At 54.7% G+C, this 16,460-nt stretch overlaps 7 protein-coding genes across 7 annotated transcripts; 4 read left to right on the top strand and 3 right to left on the bottom strand.

The window, feature by feature from the left end:
• Window positions 1-423: 423 nt before the first annotated feature.
• CH63R_10055 (Gamma-glutamyltranspeptidase) lies at window positions 424-2,574 on the top strand (the record flags this gene model as incomplete). The annotated part of the gene is made up of 7 exons (XM_018305029.1): window positions 424-427; window positions 504-688; window positions 790-1,053; window positions 1,118-1,277; window positions 1,337-1,385; window positions 1,437-2,039; window positions 2,112-2,574. The coding sequence occupies 7 exons, from the start codon at window positions 424-426 to the stop codon at window positions 2,572-2,574; spliced, it is 1,728 nt and encodes a 575-aa protein (XP_018154453.1).
• Window positions 2,575-2,722: 148 nt separating this feature from the next.
• Window positions 2,723-4,550, bottom strand: CH63R_10054 (Alpha-1,2-mannosyltransferase alg-11; the record flags this gene model as incomplete). Its single annotated transcript, XM_018305028.1, has 4 exons — window positions 2,723-2,898; window positions 2,958-3,945; window positions 4,003-4,138; window positions 4,192-4,550. The coding sequence occupies 4 exons, from the start codon at window positions 4,548-4,550 to the stop codon at window positions 2,723-2,725; spliced, it is 1,659 nt and encodes a 552-aa protein (XP_018154452.1).
• A 743-nt stretch (window positions 4,551-5,293) lies between these two features.
• Window positions 5,294-6,427, top strand: CH63R_10053 (Inner membrane protein COX18; the record flags this gene model as incomplete). Its single annotated transcript, XM_018305027.1, has 1 exon — window positions 5,294-6,427. One exon carries the CDS (start codon window positions 5,294-5,296, stop codon window positions 6,425-6,427), a length of 1,134 nt encoding a protein of 377 aa, XP_018154451.1.
• A 120-nt stretch (window positions 6,428-6,547) lies between these two features.
• On the bottom strand, window positions 6,548-7,415 carry CH63R_10052 (SNARE domain-containing protein; the record flags this gene model as incomplete). The annotated part of the gene is made up of 2 exons (XM_018305026.1): window positions 6,548-7,078; window positions 7,131-7,415. 2 exons carry the CDS (start codon window positions 7,413-7,415, stop codon window positions 6,548-6,550), a joined length of 816 nt encoding a protein of 271 aa, XP_018154450.1.
• A 469-nt stretch (window positions 7,416-7,884) lies between these two features.
• On the top strand, window positions 7,885-9,907 carry CH63R_10051 (nucleoporin protein Ndc1-Nup; the record flags this gene model as incomplete). Its single annotated transcript, XM_018305025.1, has 3 exons — window positions 7,885-8,023; window positions 8,085-8,908; window positions 8,969-9,907. The coding sequence occupies 3 exons, from the start codon at window positions 7,885-7,887 to the stop codon at window positions 9,905-9,907; spliced, it is 1,902 nt and encodes a 633-aa protein (XP_018154449.1).
• Window positions 9,908-10,892: 985 nt separating this feature from the next.
• On the top strand, window positions 10,893-12,227 carry CH63R_10050 (Sucrase/ferredoxin domain-containing protein; the record flags this gene model as incomplete). The annotated part of the gene is made up of 1 exon (XM_018305024.1): window positions 10,893-12,227. The coding sequence occupies one exon, from the start codon at window positions 10,893-10,895 to the stop codon at window positions 12,225-12,227; it is 1,335 nt and encodes a 444-aa protein (XP_018154448.1).
• Window positions 12,228-13,335: 1,108 nt separating this feature from the next.
• Window positions 13,336-13,661, bottom strand: CH63R_10049 (uncharacterized protein; the record flags this gene model as incomplete). Its single annotated transcript, XM_018305023.1, has 2 exons — window positions 13,336-13,537; window positions 13,627-13,661. 2 exons carry the CDS (start codon window positions 13,659-13,661, stop codon window positions 13,336-13,338), a joined length of 237 nt encoding a protein of 78 aa, XP_018154447.1.
• Window positions 13,662-16,460: the final 2,799 nt, after the last annotated feature.

The following is a 16,460-nucleotide window of genomic DNA, read 5'->3' as shown; positions in this document are numbered from 1 at the left end:
GCTTATCAGTGCCTGCCGGATCTGGGGGGTGGTCCCTGTGAGTTGTGCCCGTAGTGTAATAGAGACTCGGTCTGTCGCAATCGATGGGGGTGGAGGGGGGAGGATCCAGTAGAAATAAGTCATGCCCCCCCGACTACGGAACGAGCTTGCTCCTTAAAGAAAGCCCCCTCAGCTTTACTTGCCTTGCGTCCTGCGTCGTGCTTGCTTAGAGTGAGTACCCAGGGATAGGAACGCTGTCCTTCTGATAAGAGAAAGAGAGAGATAGCACTTGCGTGACGACATCCAGAGTTAGGTATCTCACATCACTCTCCTTTTTTTGGGGTTGTTATCTCTTATCGGAGTTTCGGCCGTCGACTCTCGGAGCTATCGTCCGGAGTTGGGGTTCACAGACAGGCCCGTCCTTCCGCTTCTGGGCCGCTCAAGATGAGTGAGTTCGTCCCATGAAAATGCCATCAGTACATTTTCTTTGATGAAGACGTAAACAGCTTACTGACCGTGGCTAGAACCGTCGTCCTCCCACTCGACATGGCGCTGCTATGCCTCCCTGCTATTGCTGGCCGAGCTCCGCTCAACCTCGGCCGCGACGGTGCCGCAGTTCGTCTTCAACCCGCACGCCGGCAGCTCGGGCGCCGTCGCGAGCGAGGCCGTGGAATGTAGCAAGATAGGCCGTGACCTGATTGCGCGCGGCGTATGTCTCCCCTCCTCAAAACTCACTTTTGATGAGTCGAATGCTTCTGGACACCCGGGAGCAACGTGTAATATTCCACGTGTAAACTAACCTGCGACCAGGGAAACGCCGTTGACGCGCTTGTCGGTACGACCTTCTGTGTCGGCACCGTGGGCATGTACCACTCGGGCATCGGTGGCGGCGGCTTCGTGGTGGTAAGAGACGCCTATGGGAACTACGAGTCCGTCGACTTTAGGGAGTCGGCGCCGGCCGCGGCGTTCCAGGACATGTACAAGGGCAACATCGAGGGCAGCGTCTACGGCGGCCTGGCCGTCGGCGTGCCGAGCGAGGTCCGTGGGTTGGAATACATTCACAAGAAGTACGGCGTGAGTGATCCGGTCACCATGGGTTCGGTTGGGACGGAACCGAGAGGCTAAAGTGATTCCCCAGGTCTTGCCTTGGAAGGCCGTAGTCACCCCGGCCGCGCAACTGGCGACAACAGGCTTTAGAGTCTCTGAGGACTTGGTGCGATACATGGCCAACGCCATCAATGGACAGTACAACTTCCTCGTCGAGGACCCTGTCTGGGCGGAAGAGTTTGCCCCGAACGGTCAGTCTTCGGTCTGTCCCACTCACTGGTGGTGGACTCGTCCAACTGACAACCTACAGGTAAACTTCTTCAACTCGGTGACACAATATACCGCAAAAGATACGGGGCGTAAGGCACTTCCAAAACATCTCCTCCACCTCTAGACACCACAGCTAACAGCCATACCAGCACCCTTGCCAAGATCGCGGAGGAAGGCCCCGACGCGTTCTACTCTGGCCCCATCGCCGAGTCCATAATCGCCACCGTCCGCGCCACAAACGGCTCTCTCACCCTCGACGACCTGTCGTCTTACAAGGTCGTCACGCGGCCCTCCTTATCCATCTCCTACCGTGGCCACCGTCTCGTCTCCGTCGGCTCCCCCGCCAGCGGCGCCGTGTGCCTCAACACCCTCAAGATCATGGAGCAGTTCGACCCCTCCGAGAGCGCCGACACCCACCTCGGCGTCCACCGCTTCGACGAGGCCCTGCGCTTCGCCTACGGCGCGAGGTCCCTCCTCGGCGACCCGGACTTCGTCGACGGCATCGGCCCCTTCGAGGACACCCTCATCGACGAGGCCACCGCCAAGGACATCCGACACAGGATCCTGGACAACCAGACGCAGCCGGTCGACCGGTACGACCCCCACGGGATGTACGCGAGCGAAGGGTTCGGCACCTCGCACATCGTAACGGCGGACAAGTCGGGCATGGCCACGTCTTTGACCACGACCGTGAATCTCCTCTTTGGCGCCCAGATCATGGACCCCCTGTCTGGCGTGATCCTGTTCGTAGCCTTCCTCCCCCCTCCCCTTTACCTTTGGCGGTATGAAGAACCGCTTCCACTAACAAAAACCAGCAACAACGAGATGAACGACTTCTCCATCCCCGGCGTCCGAAACGCCTTCGGCTTCGAGCCGTCCCCCGCCAACTTCGTCCGCGCCAACAAGCGGCCCCTCTCCTCCATCACCCCCGTCATCGTCGAGCACCCGGACGGCACCCTCTACGCCACCGTTGGCGCCGCAGGCGGCTCTCGCATCATCAGCTCCACTGCCCAGGTCGCCTGGCACGTCCTCGAGCACGGCCGGACCATGAAGCAGGCCCTTCGCGAACCGCGCCTGCACGACCAGCTCATGCCCAACACCGTCACCTTCGAATACGCCTTCGACAACGACACCGTCGCCAGCATGATCGAGAAGGGCCACGACGTCACGTGGGTGCCCGAGGGCCGTAGTGCCGTGCAGGGCATCATCTTCGACGGCGGCGTGTTCGAGGCGGCGAGCGAGCCGCGGCAGAAGAACAGTGGCGCGTTCACGGTTTGAAATCACCAAACAGCGCGATTTCATGCGGGGACGACGAAAATCTATGAAACATGATCCATGTTTGTTGAGGTTATCTGAAGGAAAGGGGTATCCTCGAGTCTATAAAGTAAGGTACATATAGAAATACAAGCAAGAGTAACAGAAACGACTAGGCCGTCAGGGCTACCAGCTTCTCCATCTGGGCAATCCATTTTTGGTCGAATTCACTCTCGGTGAATCGCTTAGCCGACTGGCGCGCCCGCAGACGGACGGGGAGCGCATCCTTGATGGAAAGAGCCTTTTCGTAGCCCTCGGCGAACTCCGTGACATTCGTGGCGTGGAAACCTGCGCCCAAGTTAGTACATGGCTTTGCAAAGATGTTGTTCATTTATCAAGTTACTCACCCGTCGGCTCACCGTCAATCTTGATGACGATGTCGAGCTTGGGACCACCGCTATCGTGGACGACAGAGATCAGGCCGGCGGCCTGGTACTCGACCACGCCAATGCCAAAGTGCTCGTTCCACATGCCGTTGACACCCACCGAGGCTCTCTGCAGCCAGTCGAGGATCTCGGGCCACGAAGCGTCCAGATGGAACTCGACTCTGTCCTTAATGCCGAGTTCGTTAACCAAAAGGCGCAACGTATACACCCTCTTCGAGTCGTGATCATCTCTGACGCTACCAATGAGAACAAGCTTCGCATCCTTTGCGGCTTCGGACTTGGTATTGAGGAACTCGGCGAAAGACTGGATGATGAGAGTGTGGTTTTTCTCGGGGCGGAACTGAGCGATGTAGACCAGTGCCTTCTCGCGCTTCTTCTCGCTGGCCTCGGAGACCTCGACGGCCTCTTCAAGCTCCTCGACGGCGCAAGGCGGGTAGTTGACGGCGATGGGGTAGTTTCTAGCCTTAGCCTGACGGTAAGGGCCCCAGAGTCTCTGGACATGGCCCTGGGTCCAGGTCGAGTTCGTCATGACCACATCCACAGTGGACCCAACCCGAGAGTAAAGGGCTGCAAACATCTTCCAGTAAAACTTCTTGACCTTGCCACGGATACCAACGCCCTTGCCAGCATTGACGCCCTGTGTTCCGGTTGTGGACTTGGGGTCAAGCGACTCCAACATGTCGGTTGAGATAGTGGGATAGTGCACATAGGCACAAGTAGGGACTCTCCGGAAGAGAAGCTTGGACAGACCCAGGGAGAAGGCATAGCCCATGGTGTCAATAAAGATGTCTGGGACCAGGAGCTGGAAGGCATCCCAAGCCAAAACCACAGATCCAAGCGACTGTCCAAGAAGTGTAAAGTGAGGCCATGTTGAGGCCAGCACAAGGTGTCGCGTGCTCAGGTAGAGAAAGTTGACAGAAGGAGGGTGCAGGTCGATGTTGAACCGCGTCTGAGACATTCCGTGAGCATGTGTAAATGAGGGGTTGTGCGCTTAAGGGGTACAAACCTTGACGCGCGCAAGCATGGCCTGCTTGTTTACTTCATGATCACCAGTATAGACAACGCAGAGTGCGTTTGGATAGCGCTCCTGGGTGGTTTTGATTGCAGCCCAGAGGACTCGCTCTCCACCCCCACCGGCATTGCTTTGGGCTGTTAGCGACTGACTGCCTCTAGTCGACGTTCACAATGGACGCACCAGAAAGGATGGAAGAAGCCAACGACTCCGGCCCAGCCTGCGTCATTCTTCTCAGAGCTTCCTGAAGCTTGTGCCTGCACATTTTTCTTGCTGCTTGCCGCACCCTTCTTGGATGCTTGCTTGAAGGACTGCTGCTCTGCGTTCATGAGCTCCAAGAGCTGAGCTCTCCTTCCCTCTGTTTTCTTCCGCAGGTATAATCCCAAGAGGGACCCGAGTCCTCTCATAATGAGGGGGAACATAATAAAGGCTGCTATCGGGGCTAAGGCTATGGCCGGCACAATGACATAGGCGAGGGTCCAGGGATCGATGCCAAAGGAGAAGGGCTTCTGCCCAGACGGCGCTGAGCAGGTTTCGGGCATCGGGGGATCGAGGGATCGGGGAAATCGTGGGGTCGATCGGTCTAGGTTTTCTATTTCTCGTTTGCTTCGCAGCGACCGTGGTGTTGTTCAAGAGGAGAAAAAGAGAGTGCGGTCGAGGCCGAAGAGGACGGCGGTCTGGTCCAGCTTCAGCATTGCCCGTTGACGTCGTTGTAGGTGGGATGAGGTGTAGGTGCTGTGGACGGGACGGGAAACTGGCCAGGTTGTACGGATACAGCAAGCTTGAAAACGGGGCGGGGGAAGCTGCAGCGAAGGTACCATGGTATTAGTAGAGTACCTACGCACGCCCTTTCTGCGGCAGTGGACAGTGGGCCCCACAAGGGTCTTTTCCGGCCCGGCGAGCTGGACCAAATTGCGCTGGGCTGACTGGTGACGCGCTGACGGGAGCGGTGGGGATGCGCTGGCTGATGACAGGAGGCTCTGTAAGACCGTAATTAGCCTTTGGGTCACCGCTCGGCGCAGCAGTAAGAGTTGACCTTGTGCTGGATGGCCTGTGCAATGGCCCACTATTGCAGCTTGCCATTGACCACTGGGAGAGTCAAACATGAATTCATCGATCGATTCATCTCGCTCTTGTTCAACGCCCGAGTCCAACATCAACTCTCGACTTACCTGGCCAAGTCTCCAAACCCCGGATTCAACGGAAGCCCATACTCTACATTGACAGGACCAGGCGACTTGTTTTGAACCCAACGGCCCTCTGATGAGCGTATGGTCGTATGATCATGGCTTCCCTCAGAGCGGCACGTTGCGCTTTCGCACCCGGCTTGCGCCAACCTCTGGGCTTCTCAGCAGCAAGCTCGCTCTCACGCTCTGCCTCTCTCCGCCCTACTCTGAGCTCGATGGCGCCGGTGGTGTCCCAGAGGCCGAGAGGTGTTAGAAATCTAGCAATGGGCGCCTACGTCGAGAGCAGCATCCACGCGACCGGAAATGCTCTCATCTGGCTAAACTCCCTCCACCCTACTGGACATTGGGGCACCACAATCATTTTCGCAGCCTTTGCCGTCGCCATTGTCAGAACACCACTTCAGATGATCGCCAAGCATATCCTCAACAAACAGACCGAAATCACACCCATGCTCAACGCCTGGAGGTTTCAAATTCGCTCCAGCAATCGCTTGAAGGAAACTCTGCAAATGGCCCGGACTCGGAAAAGAATCCTCAAGGATCGGGGATACCAGGACTGGAAGGCCTGGGCCCCGGTGCTTGGAATACCCTTCTGGTTCCTCATGTCTGAAACCCTGAGGCGGCTCTGTGGTGCCCATGGCGGCTGGCTGTCCTTGCTGTCGCCCAACCGCCAGAAGACCACCGTGCCCGCCACGGATGCAGCTGCTTCTGTCTCGGAGCAGGCGTCAGCAGCTCTGTCGTCGCCTGCCGAAGCTGTTTCAAACGGCCTCCAGTCTCTCAGCTCGACCGTGGAGGCCGGTATGGCAAATGGCGGCATGCTATGGTTCACCGATCTCACGGTGGCCGATACCACAATGCTCCTACCTGGGATGCTGATGTTGACCATGGGCTATACTGTTTTCCCGAAACAAGAGGAAATGAGAAAGCTTGTTTTCGATTTCGGAGACTTCCAGGCATACATGACTTCCGGCCTGAAATGGAGAATTCGCCTTCAAAGGGCTCTCCTCGTGTCGGCGCTAATTGTGCCCACACTCTGTAGCAACTTGCCCGCAGGCTTGTTTGTTTACTGGATCTCGTCCATGGTCTTCGGTCAGGTCTCCTCCAGAGTGGTAGACAGAGTGCTTCCTAGGCCTGACACCATCAAACCCTGCGGGAAAACAGAGCGCTTCCTCATAGAGTCAAAACAAACCAAGTATAGACGTGCACACGAACGTGGACGGGGCACAAAATAGGATTGCGGAATCAGATTCCTTGGCTGTAGAGAAAATGTACATTAACAGCGACACGCCACCCAAACGCCAATGTAGCAATACCAATCAAAACAAACACAAGACCCAATACCCTATGCAATGCTAATCCAATACGATTGCTAGAATGATGATGGTGAGGATGACGGCCAGAATCAGCATCAGGCAGCACCCCTTGTTGCGTGCTGCTTTTTGGTGTCTTGCCGCCTGTCGGAGCTCGACCTGCGCGCCGCGAGTGTCGTCGCGCACGTCTTCTACGTTGTCCGCAATCGATGTAAGTTGCTCCCCTTGTTCCGTCACAATCTGCGCTACCTGTCTAAACAGTACGTTCAGGTCGCCAACGCCCTGCTCAATGTTCCGGATCTCCTCTTCGCGCTCGACGATGAGCGCTTCCTGGAAATCCACTTCATCTTGTGATGCCAGGCGGCTGACCTCCTGCTGCTGCTGCTGTTGCTGTAGCTCGAGCCGACCGTCGCTTCCGGCCGATGCGTCGGCCCCCTCGCCCTCCGATACCGCGCGCGCAGCTGTGACGGATGCCCGCTGTTTCTCGAGCGCCTTCCTCTGGATGTCCTGGAACTCTTGGAGGACGTTCTGGAAGTCGGTTGATATTCTGGACTGATCGTACTTTTGTTGTTTCTAACGCTAAATTAGCAACCAGTCACGCACTGCGCATCTATGTGGCACGAACCGTCAAGTCGTCCCAGGTCTGGAGCTTCTTGACTCCATCTCCAATCTCCTTGCACAGGTCGCGGGTCTTCTCGAGATGGTCGTGGACTCGTTCCCTAACACGGGGGGTGTCGCGCTTCGTTCCGAGAATGTTGACGTCTGTAGTGAGCTGCTGGATGTTGCGCCGCAGACTGAAGATTTTGTTGGTCAACTGAGACTGGAGTTGCTTGAACTCGGGGTCGTCGGTGTAGTTGCCCTGGCGGCCCGATCGGCCGGCCTCGAGGGATGATAGCTGATCATAAGACATTGTGGCAATAGCAAGCGCAAGAAATCGCAAGAAAAGGGTATCAAAAGTATGGCGACGTGTCGTTTCGATGGTGAATCAACCTGGGCCAGCAACAACAAGGTGGGATGATATGTCTGGGGAAGGGCAGGTGGTACCTAGACTCGTAAGGGCCGCCAGGAACCGGTATGTCGTCGTTGGATGTGGCTGGAACACTACGTAAGATGTCTCCTCCCATCCAATCATTTCGCGTTCATAATTGTGGTGCCTGATTGTCTTATCAGCACGTGATGCTTGTGGCTCAGTCCTTCTCCCAGGGCGGGTCCCGACAAGGTTAGTGCTCAGGCAAGCTCGATCCGGAGCTGCAGTTGTTGTTGCACTGGAGATTTTTACATTATTTACTTCTATCTAACCCGGCCACGGCACAAAGTCCAAGTGCAGCCTCGCCAACCTCGCCCCAAACATCCGGTCTCGATGACCATGCAACTTCAGCATGGCACCGGCAACAGTCAGAAGGGCTCCTTATAAGGACTTTCTGCAGCCTGCGCTGCAAAGGCGATTTTCTTCCACGGCGACCATTCTTCTAGGTCTATCTTATTTGCAATCCGTCTTGCTCTCCGGCTGGACCTCTTGTGCGTAGTAGTCCGCGCGATGCAAGTCCGCGAAGCTCTTCAACTGACATATTGCCTTTAGATTTCTGGTCTTGGTTTCCCATTGGCCCCGCTGGCTTCCGAACATTATTCCTCTTCACCTGCGGCCTGTCGATTCTGGTCTTGCGTATTGCGCAGTACCACGTCGGTGCCCGCGCCTCCAACTCGACCTTCCACGCGTTCACGAAGTACTTCTTCAGCATACATACCCTCGAGGCATTTCTCTTCTACAGCTTTTCGAGCGCGCTGTTCAGCCATGTCTACCTGTGGTCCCTACCGGACAGCGCAAACTTGGGATGGGTCACGTACTATAGTGGGGGCAACCGCACCAGGGTGAACGAGAGAACGTTGGGCTTCTTCACCTATATGGCTGTCAGTGCCGTGGCCCAGGCGTTCTTCCACTTCTACCACGACAGCGACCGGCTCATCATTAACGTGTCGAGACCCGAAGGAAGTGACATCAAGGCCTCGGGAGATGCTTCGCTGAATAAGGTCTTGGGCGAAGTACCTGCCATTCTTATTCAGTCTGGGGTACGCTGCCTCAGCGTCGCTCCCATCGCCGCCATAGTCCACATGACGGTTTTGCGATCGTTCGTCTGGGGATGGGCCTTGTTTTTCTTGCGGCCTTTCTACAACATTCCCAAATCAAACATGCTACCGCCCACCCAGCCCTGGGACTTGCCACTGATCTTCCGTTGCGTCATGGCTGGGCTTTTGATCAACATTGTCTGGAAGACGGCGAACCATGCTTTCTCGACTTTCATGGTCAAGCCCCCACTTAAGAATGGCAAGCCTCTCACGAGCGAATCCAAGGATCCGAATGGCAGTCTTCTCAACGGACTCAAGAGCAAGAAAGACCAGATTCGGGTGAGTTCCTTCCATTGGAAGCCCTTGTGTCGTGTGTCATGCTCAAGCTAACGAACGCAGTGCTTTGCCCTCTGGGAACTAGCGTACATCGCTCGTAATGACGAAGGCAGACGCAAGGCCATCTTCCAGGACATCGATAGGAAAGATGGATCTACCTGGTCACATATATTCGTTCACTGCATCAGCGTCATCAAGACAATCGAGAGCAGGATCGATGAATACGGAAAGCCTGCGGTCGTGCCAGCCGCTCCTGTCCAGCCTGAGGAAGTGCGGGCTCGGTCATCGGCTCCTTTGAAGGAGGACCCGATCTTCCAGAGCAAGACAGTAAACAGAACGATGCGTGGCGAGGTGGAGAAGGCTCTCACCCAGGTCGGACGCCATCCCGGCAACTCGCCGGTGTCACAGCTGAGCCCCATCGCGAAGAAGACGCTCCGAGGAGCCCGTGACAAGGTCTTGAGCAAGGAGCAGCAGGAGGCGTTGTCGTCCCCTCAACTGAAGAGCCAACTCCAGACGTGGGCTCTGAAGGTTATCAGTAACGAGTACGTCGGTTGGATGTTCCGTCAGCAGTTCCGGAACCGCCTTACCGCCGTTGTTCTCGGAACACCGTATTCGGAGCTGAGTCAATATGTCAACGCCACCGACGTGCTTAGCCTGCTGGCTGTCAACAGTCTGGTGGAGGATCCGTTTGGCAGGGTCCACAAGGACATTCCCACCATCGTCCGGACTTTCACCACTGTCATCAGCAAGATCGAGGCGTTCAAGGCCAACTTTCCTATCCATTGGACCGATGTGGAACAGGACAGGGCCACGCCAGAGGTGGATGTTTTGATTACAAGCTTGAAAACGGGTCTAGGACAGGTGATTGCGGAGTTTGAACCGTACAGCAGCGACTTGAGGTTGACTCGCACGGATATAAGACTGGCGAAGGAGGCCGCAGCCCTACAAGATCTCCCAAGAGAGGACAGAACTCGACTTCCCGAGATGCAGCAGACACGCTAGAAGCGAGTTGTTTCATATGTGGTAGCGCAGTACTACCACGAATTGTGAGGGCGTTCGGTAGGGAAAACGGCACATGCATAACGGCATAACGACATGTATCATCTAAAATAAATGTCAGTTCAGCGGTGGTTCTGGTTGCATCAGACGATCCGTGACCGCAAGTTTAATTGTCACATGTAACTGAGGTGCGCAAGCCTCGTCCGTCTGGGCCAGCCGGCAAAGAGGAATGACTTGAGACGATTGGATGCCGGCGATTGGGCACCACTGCACGTGTAAGACAATGGACGCTAGTGACAGGCTCATGCTTCCCCAAGCCAACGCGGCAGGTAAAAAAAGATCTTTCATGCCGAGGACTGCTCCTCTACCATTCCACCCCATTGTAGGGAGATCTTGTCCTTGGGCGCGAGCGCCTGGAATTCGAAAAGTTAGTGCCCGTTGCCGCTCACCCGCTTGAGCCGCTAAGCCGGATTCTGTATTAGACCATGGAAAGCGTGGAAGCTACAGGGGTCGACATGGGAGGGAATGCCGCCGCCCACCCCCACCTGAGCTTTGTGCAAGTCCAGATTGGTCCTGCCGCCAAGCCCATTCAGCGAAACAGAACAAAACCAGTGCCCCCAACCAACCTCTCGCGCCTGTAGCCTGTCCCGTCCCGTCCTGTTCGTCGTCACCTTCACGCAACAGTCCGCGCAACCTTCGCCTCTTGTTTTTTTCTTCTGTTTCTTGTCCACCAACCTCCATTCCCTCCCTCAACCTTACTTTACCCTTTCTTCCCTATGTAATGTCTAACATTGACTCTTCTCCGTAGCTTGCCCAATTCGGCACTTTCTGCTCTTCGCGCACCGGCTCCTTTTTCACCCAGCCATGCTTTTCCGGGTTGCGCCGTTCCCTCATGCACTGGCTCGTCCGTCCATGATCCTCGACTCGAAAACTCGTCGCCTCCCGGGTTGAATTCTCAACGCTGGGAACCCCCCTCTATTCTTCTCCGATGTTCTCCCCACGAGCGATTTTCCGTTTCATATACGGTAGTTTCTACTTCGTCCTCTGCTTCCTCCTCACCATCCTCCTTCTCGTCACCCCCGGCGACACCATCTACCAGGCCTTCTCGAACAACCAGCCATATAACATATGGATCATTGCCGCTGCTCTGGTCCTGACCCTCCTCATCGTCTCCTTCATCTACGCGACGCGACTGTATCTCAACAAGACGATCCTCGCATCCATCCCGAAGCCATGGGTCCCCATCGAGAAGGGCGACGTGAACAAGAAGGTCTACGAGATGATCACGGCCGATCTCAAGCGCAGCGCCGCCATTGCTTACGACGCGCGACCACGGATCGAGACGAATTTATCAGGCAGCGACATGGAAGAAGTGCTGGTGGAGAAGCAGAACTCCGGAAGCAGCGCGGCTAGGAAGCGATTCCAGCTCCCGACCTTGAAAAAGCCAGCAACAACAGAAAAGGAAACGGGCATTGCGCTACCACCACGACGACCTGTCTGGGGCGAAATCGAACACTACGGGTGGTCATCCCCAAACTCGATCGACTTACCGGATCTGCAGTATAGCACCGTCCTCTCCGAACTACCGAACCTTATCGAAGCCAAAGCTCTGACACTGGCGCCTCCCGACCCTTCCTCTCCTGCACAACCACCGCTCCTCGATGCCGATGCTGTGGCTTTGCTGCAGCGGCCTCTGCCCATGAGTCTGCGCGACTACCTTAGCTACCTGGCTGAACTGGGTGTCATCTCGCTTAATTCGACGACTGCGGACTTCCTATCCACATACGAATATGCACGCTTCTCCACGCGGCTGATATCGAACGCCCAGTTCCGCGAGCTGATGCATCTGTTTGCTGCGATACTACGCGGCATGCGACCTTTCGATCCCGCCGTTCTGGGATCTATGGACGGGCCCGGCGAGGATTCTGACAGCGACATCGACAACGATGCACCAATGGTGACCAACCCTACCACGCCACGCAGCTTGTCCCGGTCAGCAACGCAAAGCACGCAGGGCTCTTACAATAGGAGAGAGCCGACGGCGAATGCGCGCAACTCCTCGGCCAATACATGGGCTCAGTATCGCACGGCGCCCGCCACTCCGCTGGGTACATTAGCCGGAGCAATATCTAGATCTTCGAGCCTAAACAGCTTCGCCCAGACCCGGCTGGCATACGGTCCCGGTCACTCTTCGTCAAACGCCAGTCTGAGATCGGGGGTGTCGGGAAGTTCTACCTCAGGCTCCGTCATCCGCCTGGCGACGCGGACAGACTCGACAGACTTGCCTTACATCCTCTCATTGCGGGAAACCAGAACCCGGTGAGCTGAAATGCGCCAACAACAATAAATACATCACGACTGAATGACTATGGGCACTGCATGATATCCACGGAGTTCTGGGGAGGCTTGAAAGGCCGGCTTCAATTTGTACGGTATTATCTAACTGTTTAATTGCATACGCACACGTACAAATATTGCCATCGGGAGGTTTTGTCTTATTGTTTTTTTGAGAGGGTCCTACCGTCACGCTGTTATGCACTTCCCGCTGCGCCAGAGACGGACCAATAACTGCAGGGCTATGCAACCGTGACATCTGCACACCTTGATTTGACGTTACTGAGATCGCGCGCGGGAGGTTGCATGCGTTTTTGCGCCGCCCTTGCGGAGAGGGCGCGCTTTGACAAGGGCTGGTCGGCCGGTCACCAATCGCAACCCAGGGCGGTGGCTTCTTGGTTGGAGCGTAACCCGGGGGGGCCTAGGGTCGAAAATCTCCGATGTTGGGGTTTTGTTGAAGTGATGTGGCGATGTCGGAAACGAAACGAAACGACCGTGTTTGGAAGGAAAACGGGTTTGGTCGGGCAGGTAGCGTTTTGAGGGGATGATGAGACGGGATGGGGAAGCGAGAGAACTGGAGGGGGTAAGGTGGGCATTCCCATTATGTACTTCCGACATGCATGGTTCGCGTGTGTCTTCGCTGCAAGGCATCCGCGAGGTCGAGTTGCACCATTCATGCGACGAGGGCGCGGCGGGCGGTGCAATCAGCGTCGACAAATGCCCGCCGAGTCTCGTTGTGCCTGGGCTGGATGTCGCACGCCGGGCGGGGAACTCTGGGTTGCGTTACACGTCACATCTTTTGGCGAACGTGGGATACTGCCCCGCTATTAGGCTTTCGGGTCCGGGGCAACGGAGTACACTCGGCCGTGGGCTCACGGTCTAGTGGGGCCGGATCGGCGTCGGGTGCCGGGACAGCGTTGTGGTACCTCGGCCTCCCGACTTGGCGGGGAAGGTGGGCTTCTGGGCTTGGGGTCTAGTCAAAAAATCATGTAAGTGTCTTTCTCTGTCTCAGTGGGGGGTGCTGTATACTCACGGTTCAGTTTTTGTAGACGAATGAGTACTTCCCCTCTCCAAATATCAGAGGTACATCATGTTATTCATCGCTGGACCTTGGACATGATCTCGTTGATCTTCTTCGCCGTCTTCTTCTTGTGCTTGGTGATGGACTTCTGGGAAGAGGTCGTCATGTGGGGCATCATCGGGTTGGGGGTTGCATCGTCGCCGACGAAGAGCTGAAGGCGCTCATCCTGGAGGCGTCGAGCTTCGTTAGGGTCGGCAGTGCGGCCGGAGGATGTGTCACTGGGAAAAACACTAGTTAGTCAAGTTTTCTGTCGATAACGAGAGCCAAGATGGGGGCCTTTGTGGTAGGGAGGCAGCGAAATGCATACTCGTTGATCACGGACACGTTCGAAATTGATGCCATGGCTATCTACAAGCTAGAAACGCGGGTTCCGGACTGTCTGGGAAGTTCGGGGCCAGGACTTTGGAGCCTAAAGTATTGTAAGATATCCGCTGATGTGAGAGGCTTCTGAAAGCAGTGGCATGTAAGGATAGCGAACCCACGGGAAGACGCCCCATGGGAGATCAACTACTTATAAGATTTTCTGGAGCTTTTCAGAAAGAGTGTTTGTTGCTAGAGGTTAGAGGTCGCCTTTCGAGACGTGGTACAGTTTGTGGTGTCTGATATCCGTAAGTAGTCTTAACCCAACTATTGTCTCTGACCACTATGCCGGCTCTCCCTTCCCTTCTCTGCTGATCCCTGTTTGACACTCTCTTAGCGTCAGTACAACCTTCTCTGCCCAACCCAACCAGCCAACCCATATTCATAACATTGTCCAATGATTGGGCTGTAATAGTTCCACTATTGAGGCTCTTCCCCTTTTAGTCTCATTGGTCCTTTCACTGATTCACTAACAGGTAATGACACTCTTCTCCATTCTGGCGGGACCAGTGGTGGTCACCGTCATGGGTGACTATTCCCTGCGACCCAGGCAATGAATGGTACTCTTGCTACACTAACTTCGGTCTGTCGCCCATGCGTACCAGTTGTGGTTACCTACATCTCGTTGTCTCATCGATATCTGTGCAGCGTGCTTACCTGTCGCCTTGTGCAATCTTTCCCTTCTTTTTTTCCTTTCATTGCCCTTCAGATGGTTTGGTTTACCAATATACCTGGTTACGCACCCACGATTCCGTCCCAACGCAACGCTGACAGATTTCCCGTCGAATTGATAGGTTCAGATCCTAGCGTCGAGACATATCGCTGGTTGACAGTTTCTCTAGTGCCTTTATGATTGGCAATCTGTGCAGGATCATATGCATTCGATTCGAATGATGCGACCCGACTTGGATCCAAATCTGATTAACTGCGCCAGAAGCACCTTGTGGGTGCATGCATCATGAACAGAGCTGGCACATTATGGTGGTCTGTTAGTCTCTTGCTTGCTCGAACTGTGTGTGGTGTTCCAGGCATTGGGTGACTTATTGAAAAGTCCCCAGCGGTAAAAGGAAAGGGCTGATGTTCGATCCATTAGCTTGACCCTCCTGTGTCATAGTCGGACGTCATATCCATAGCTACACGCAATGTTGACCAAACGAGTAATTCAAATACCAGATATTGAGAATGGCTGGTGCAGTCTAACCTTTGGTCTTAGGCATGATGTACCTCATCATTCTAGAAGCCTCCGCACAACGTCTAGACACGGACCCCTCGGTGGAGAGCATCATCTGAGGAAGAATCGTGTTGGGCCTCTCGTTACTCTCGACGTAGGCCTGAATACACTGATGTTGGAGCTTCTTGTCTTGAAGGGCTTGAGCGGCAGAGCGATCTAGGAGCAGATCCCTGAAAACATTGGAGATATATCAGTTTGCCTTTGGTTAATCAGACCGAGGTCTCGGGAGAGTGGAAGGCATACCCGTTGACAACGGTCTTGTTCCAAATCGAATCCATTACTTCGGTGGGCAAAACTTGGACTTTACCGGCTCGTGAAGTTGAAAATCGGCACGAATAGGGACAGAAAGAGACCAGGTTGGCAAAGGAAGATTGGGGGTTGTCGGGGCAGCCATATGCAAAGGCAACAGAAATATTTCGGAGCTTGTAATCTGATTTAATGACCAGCTGCGAACGCTAAATGTCATCCTCACCGTCATCCTTCATCACAACGAGATGTATTGCCTCCAAAGCGAAGGATAACGACGCAACATACTGTTCAACTGACAAGATGCTAAATAATCTCTCTACCTTGCTTAGTGATCAATATCCTTAGAGACTATGTTCACGATTGCCTGTAAGACCGGTTCCAGCACAGCCAACGTAGCCTCGTCTGTGTCTCAGTCCGTCAACTGTAGATATTGGACATTGTAGTTGATGAGGTCCGCTCTCTCTCTCTGCATTGCCTTCGATGACATAAGGCCATAATGTGACATGATACGTTTTGCGAGAACGAGAACTGTTCTTTACAGCTTGCCTTACCTTCCACATCTTTGGCCGACGGCGGGCCGGAGATCTTCTGTCCCCATTGAATCCACAGAACATGATTTGCAACCCCCTTCTCGGCCAACCACAAAACTCCGTATCTTTCAGCCCCCATAGCAGAGAACCGACGAATGTAATACTGAATTTAACGCATCATGGGAAAACCCTCACGTGGCACGTCTGCTAATTGCACTGCTCCGACGCCTTTGGCATTCTAGTTTCAGACATGCTCTTCTGGATTTCACTGATTGATTGATTCACAAGATAAGCTCTTTGATCCTATGGGCCGCTGATGTATAACATGTTGCTACAGAGTCCTTGGGTCATCGTTGTACCAGGACAGCTGTTCTCTCCAATTTGGCGAGCACATCTGAAGCACCTAGTTCATCAAGCTTCTGTTTCGAGACCCGGCATTTTTGAGTGTCACTCATATCACAATGAACACCAATTCATCACACTTGGAATGTTGTTCTTCTTCCTTGAAGCGGAAGGGTTGTAAGCGTGCTGCTCAAGCGCGGAGCGAGGACGTAAGACGGCCTTCAATGCGCACAGGGTACATACCTTATCATCAGTCCCTGGCCAAGGCGCTGGTTTTCAGGAAACTGGGAGCAGACTTGGATCGCATCACATACCCTTCCTTAGTGTTTTCATTCGCATCATCTTCAGTTGCAATAGGTGGAATGAGGCGTGTTTGTTAAAATTCCATCTTAGCATTCAATCAGAAATCTTGCAGATGTATCATTGCTT

Source organism: Colletotrichum higginsianum, assembly GCF_001672515.1.
Source record: "Colletotrichum higginsianum IMI 349063 chromosome 7 map unlocalized unitig_7, whole genome shotgun sequence".
Taxonomy (NCBI): domain Eukaryota; kingdom Fungi; phylum Ascomycota; class Sordariomycetes; order Glomerellales; family Glomerellaceae; genus Colletotrichum; species Colletotrichum higginsianum.
Note: the sequence above shows the minus strand (reverse complement) of the source record. Positions and strands in the feature narration are given on the sequence as shown.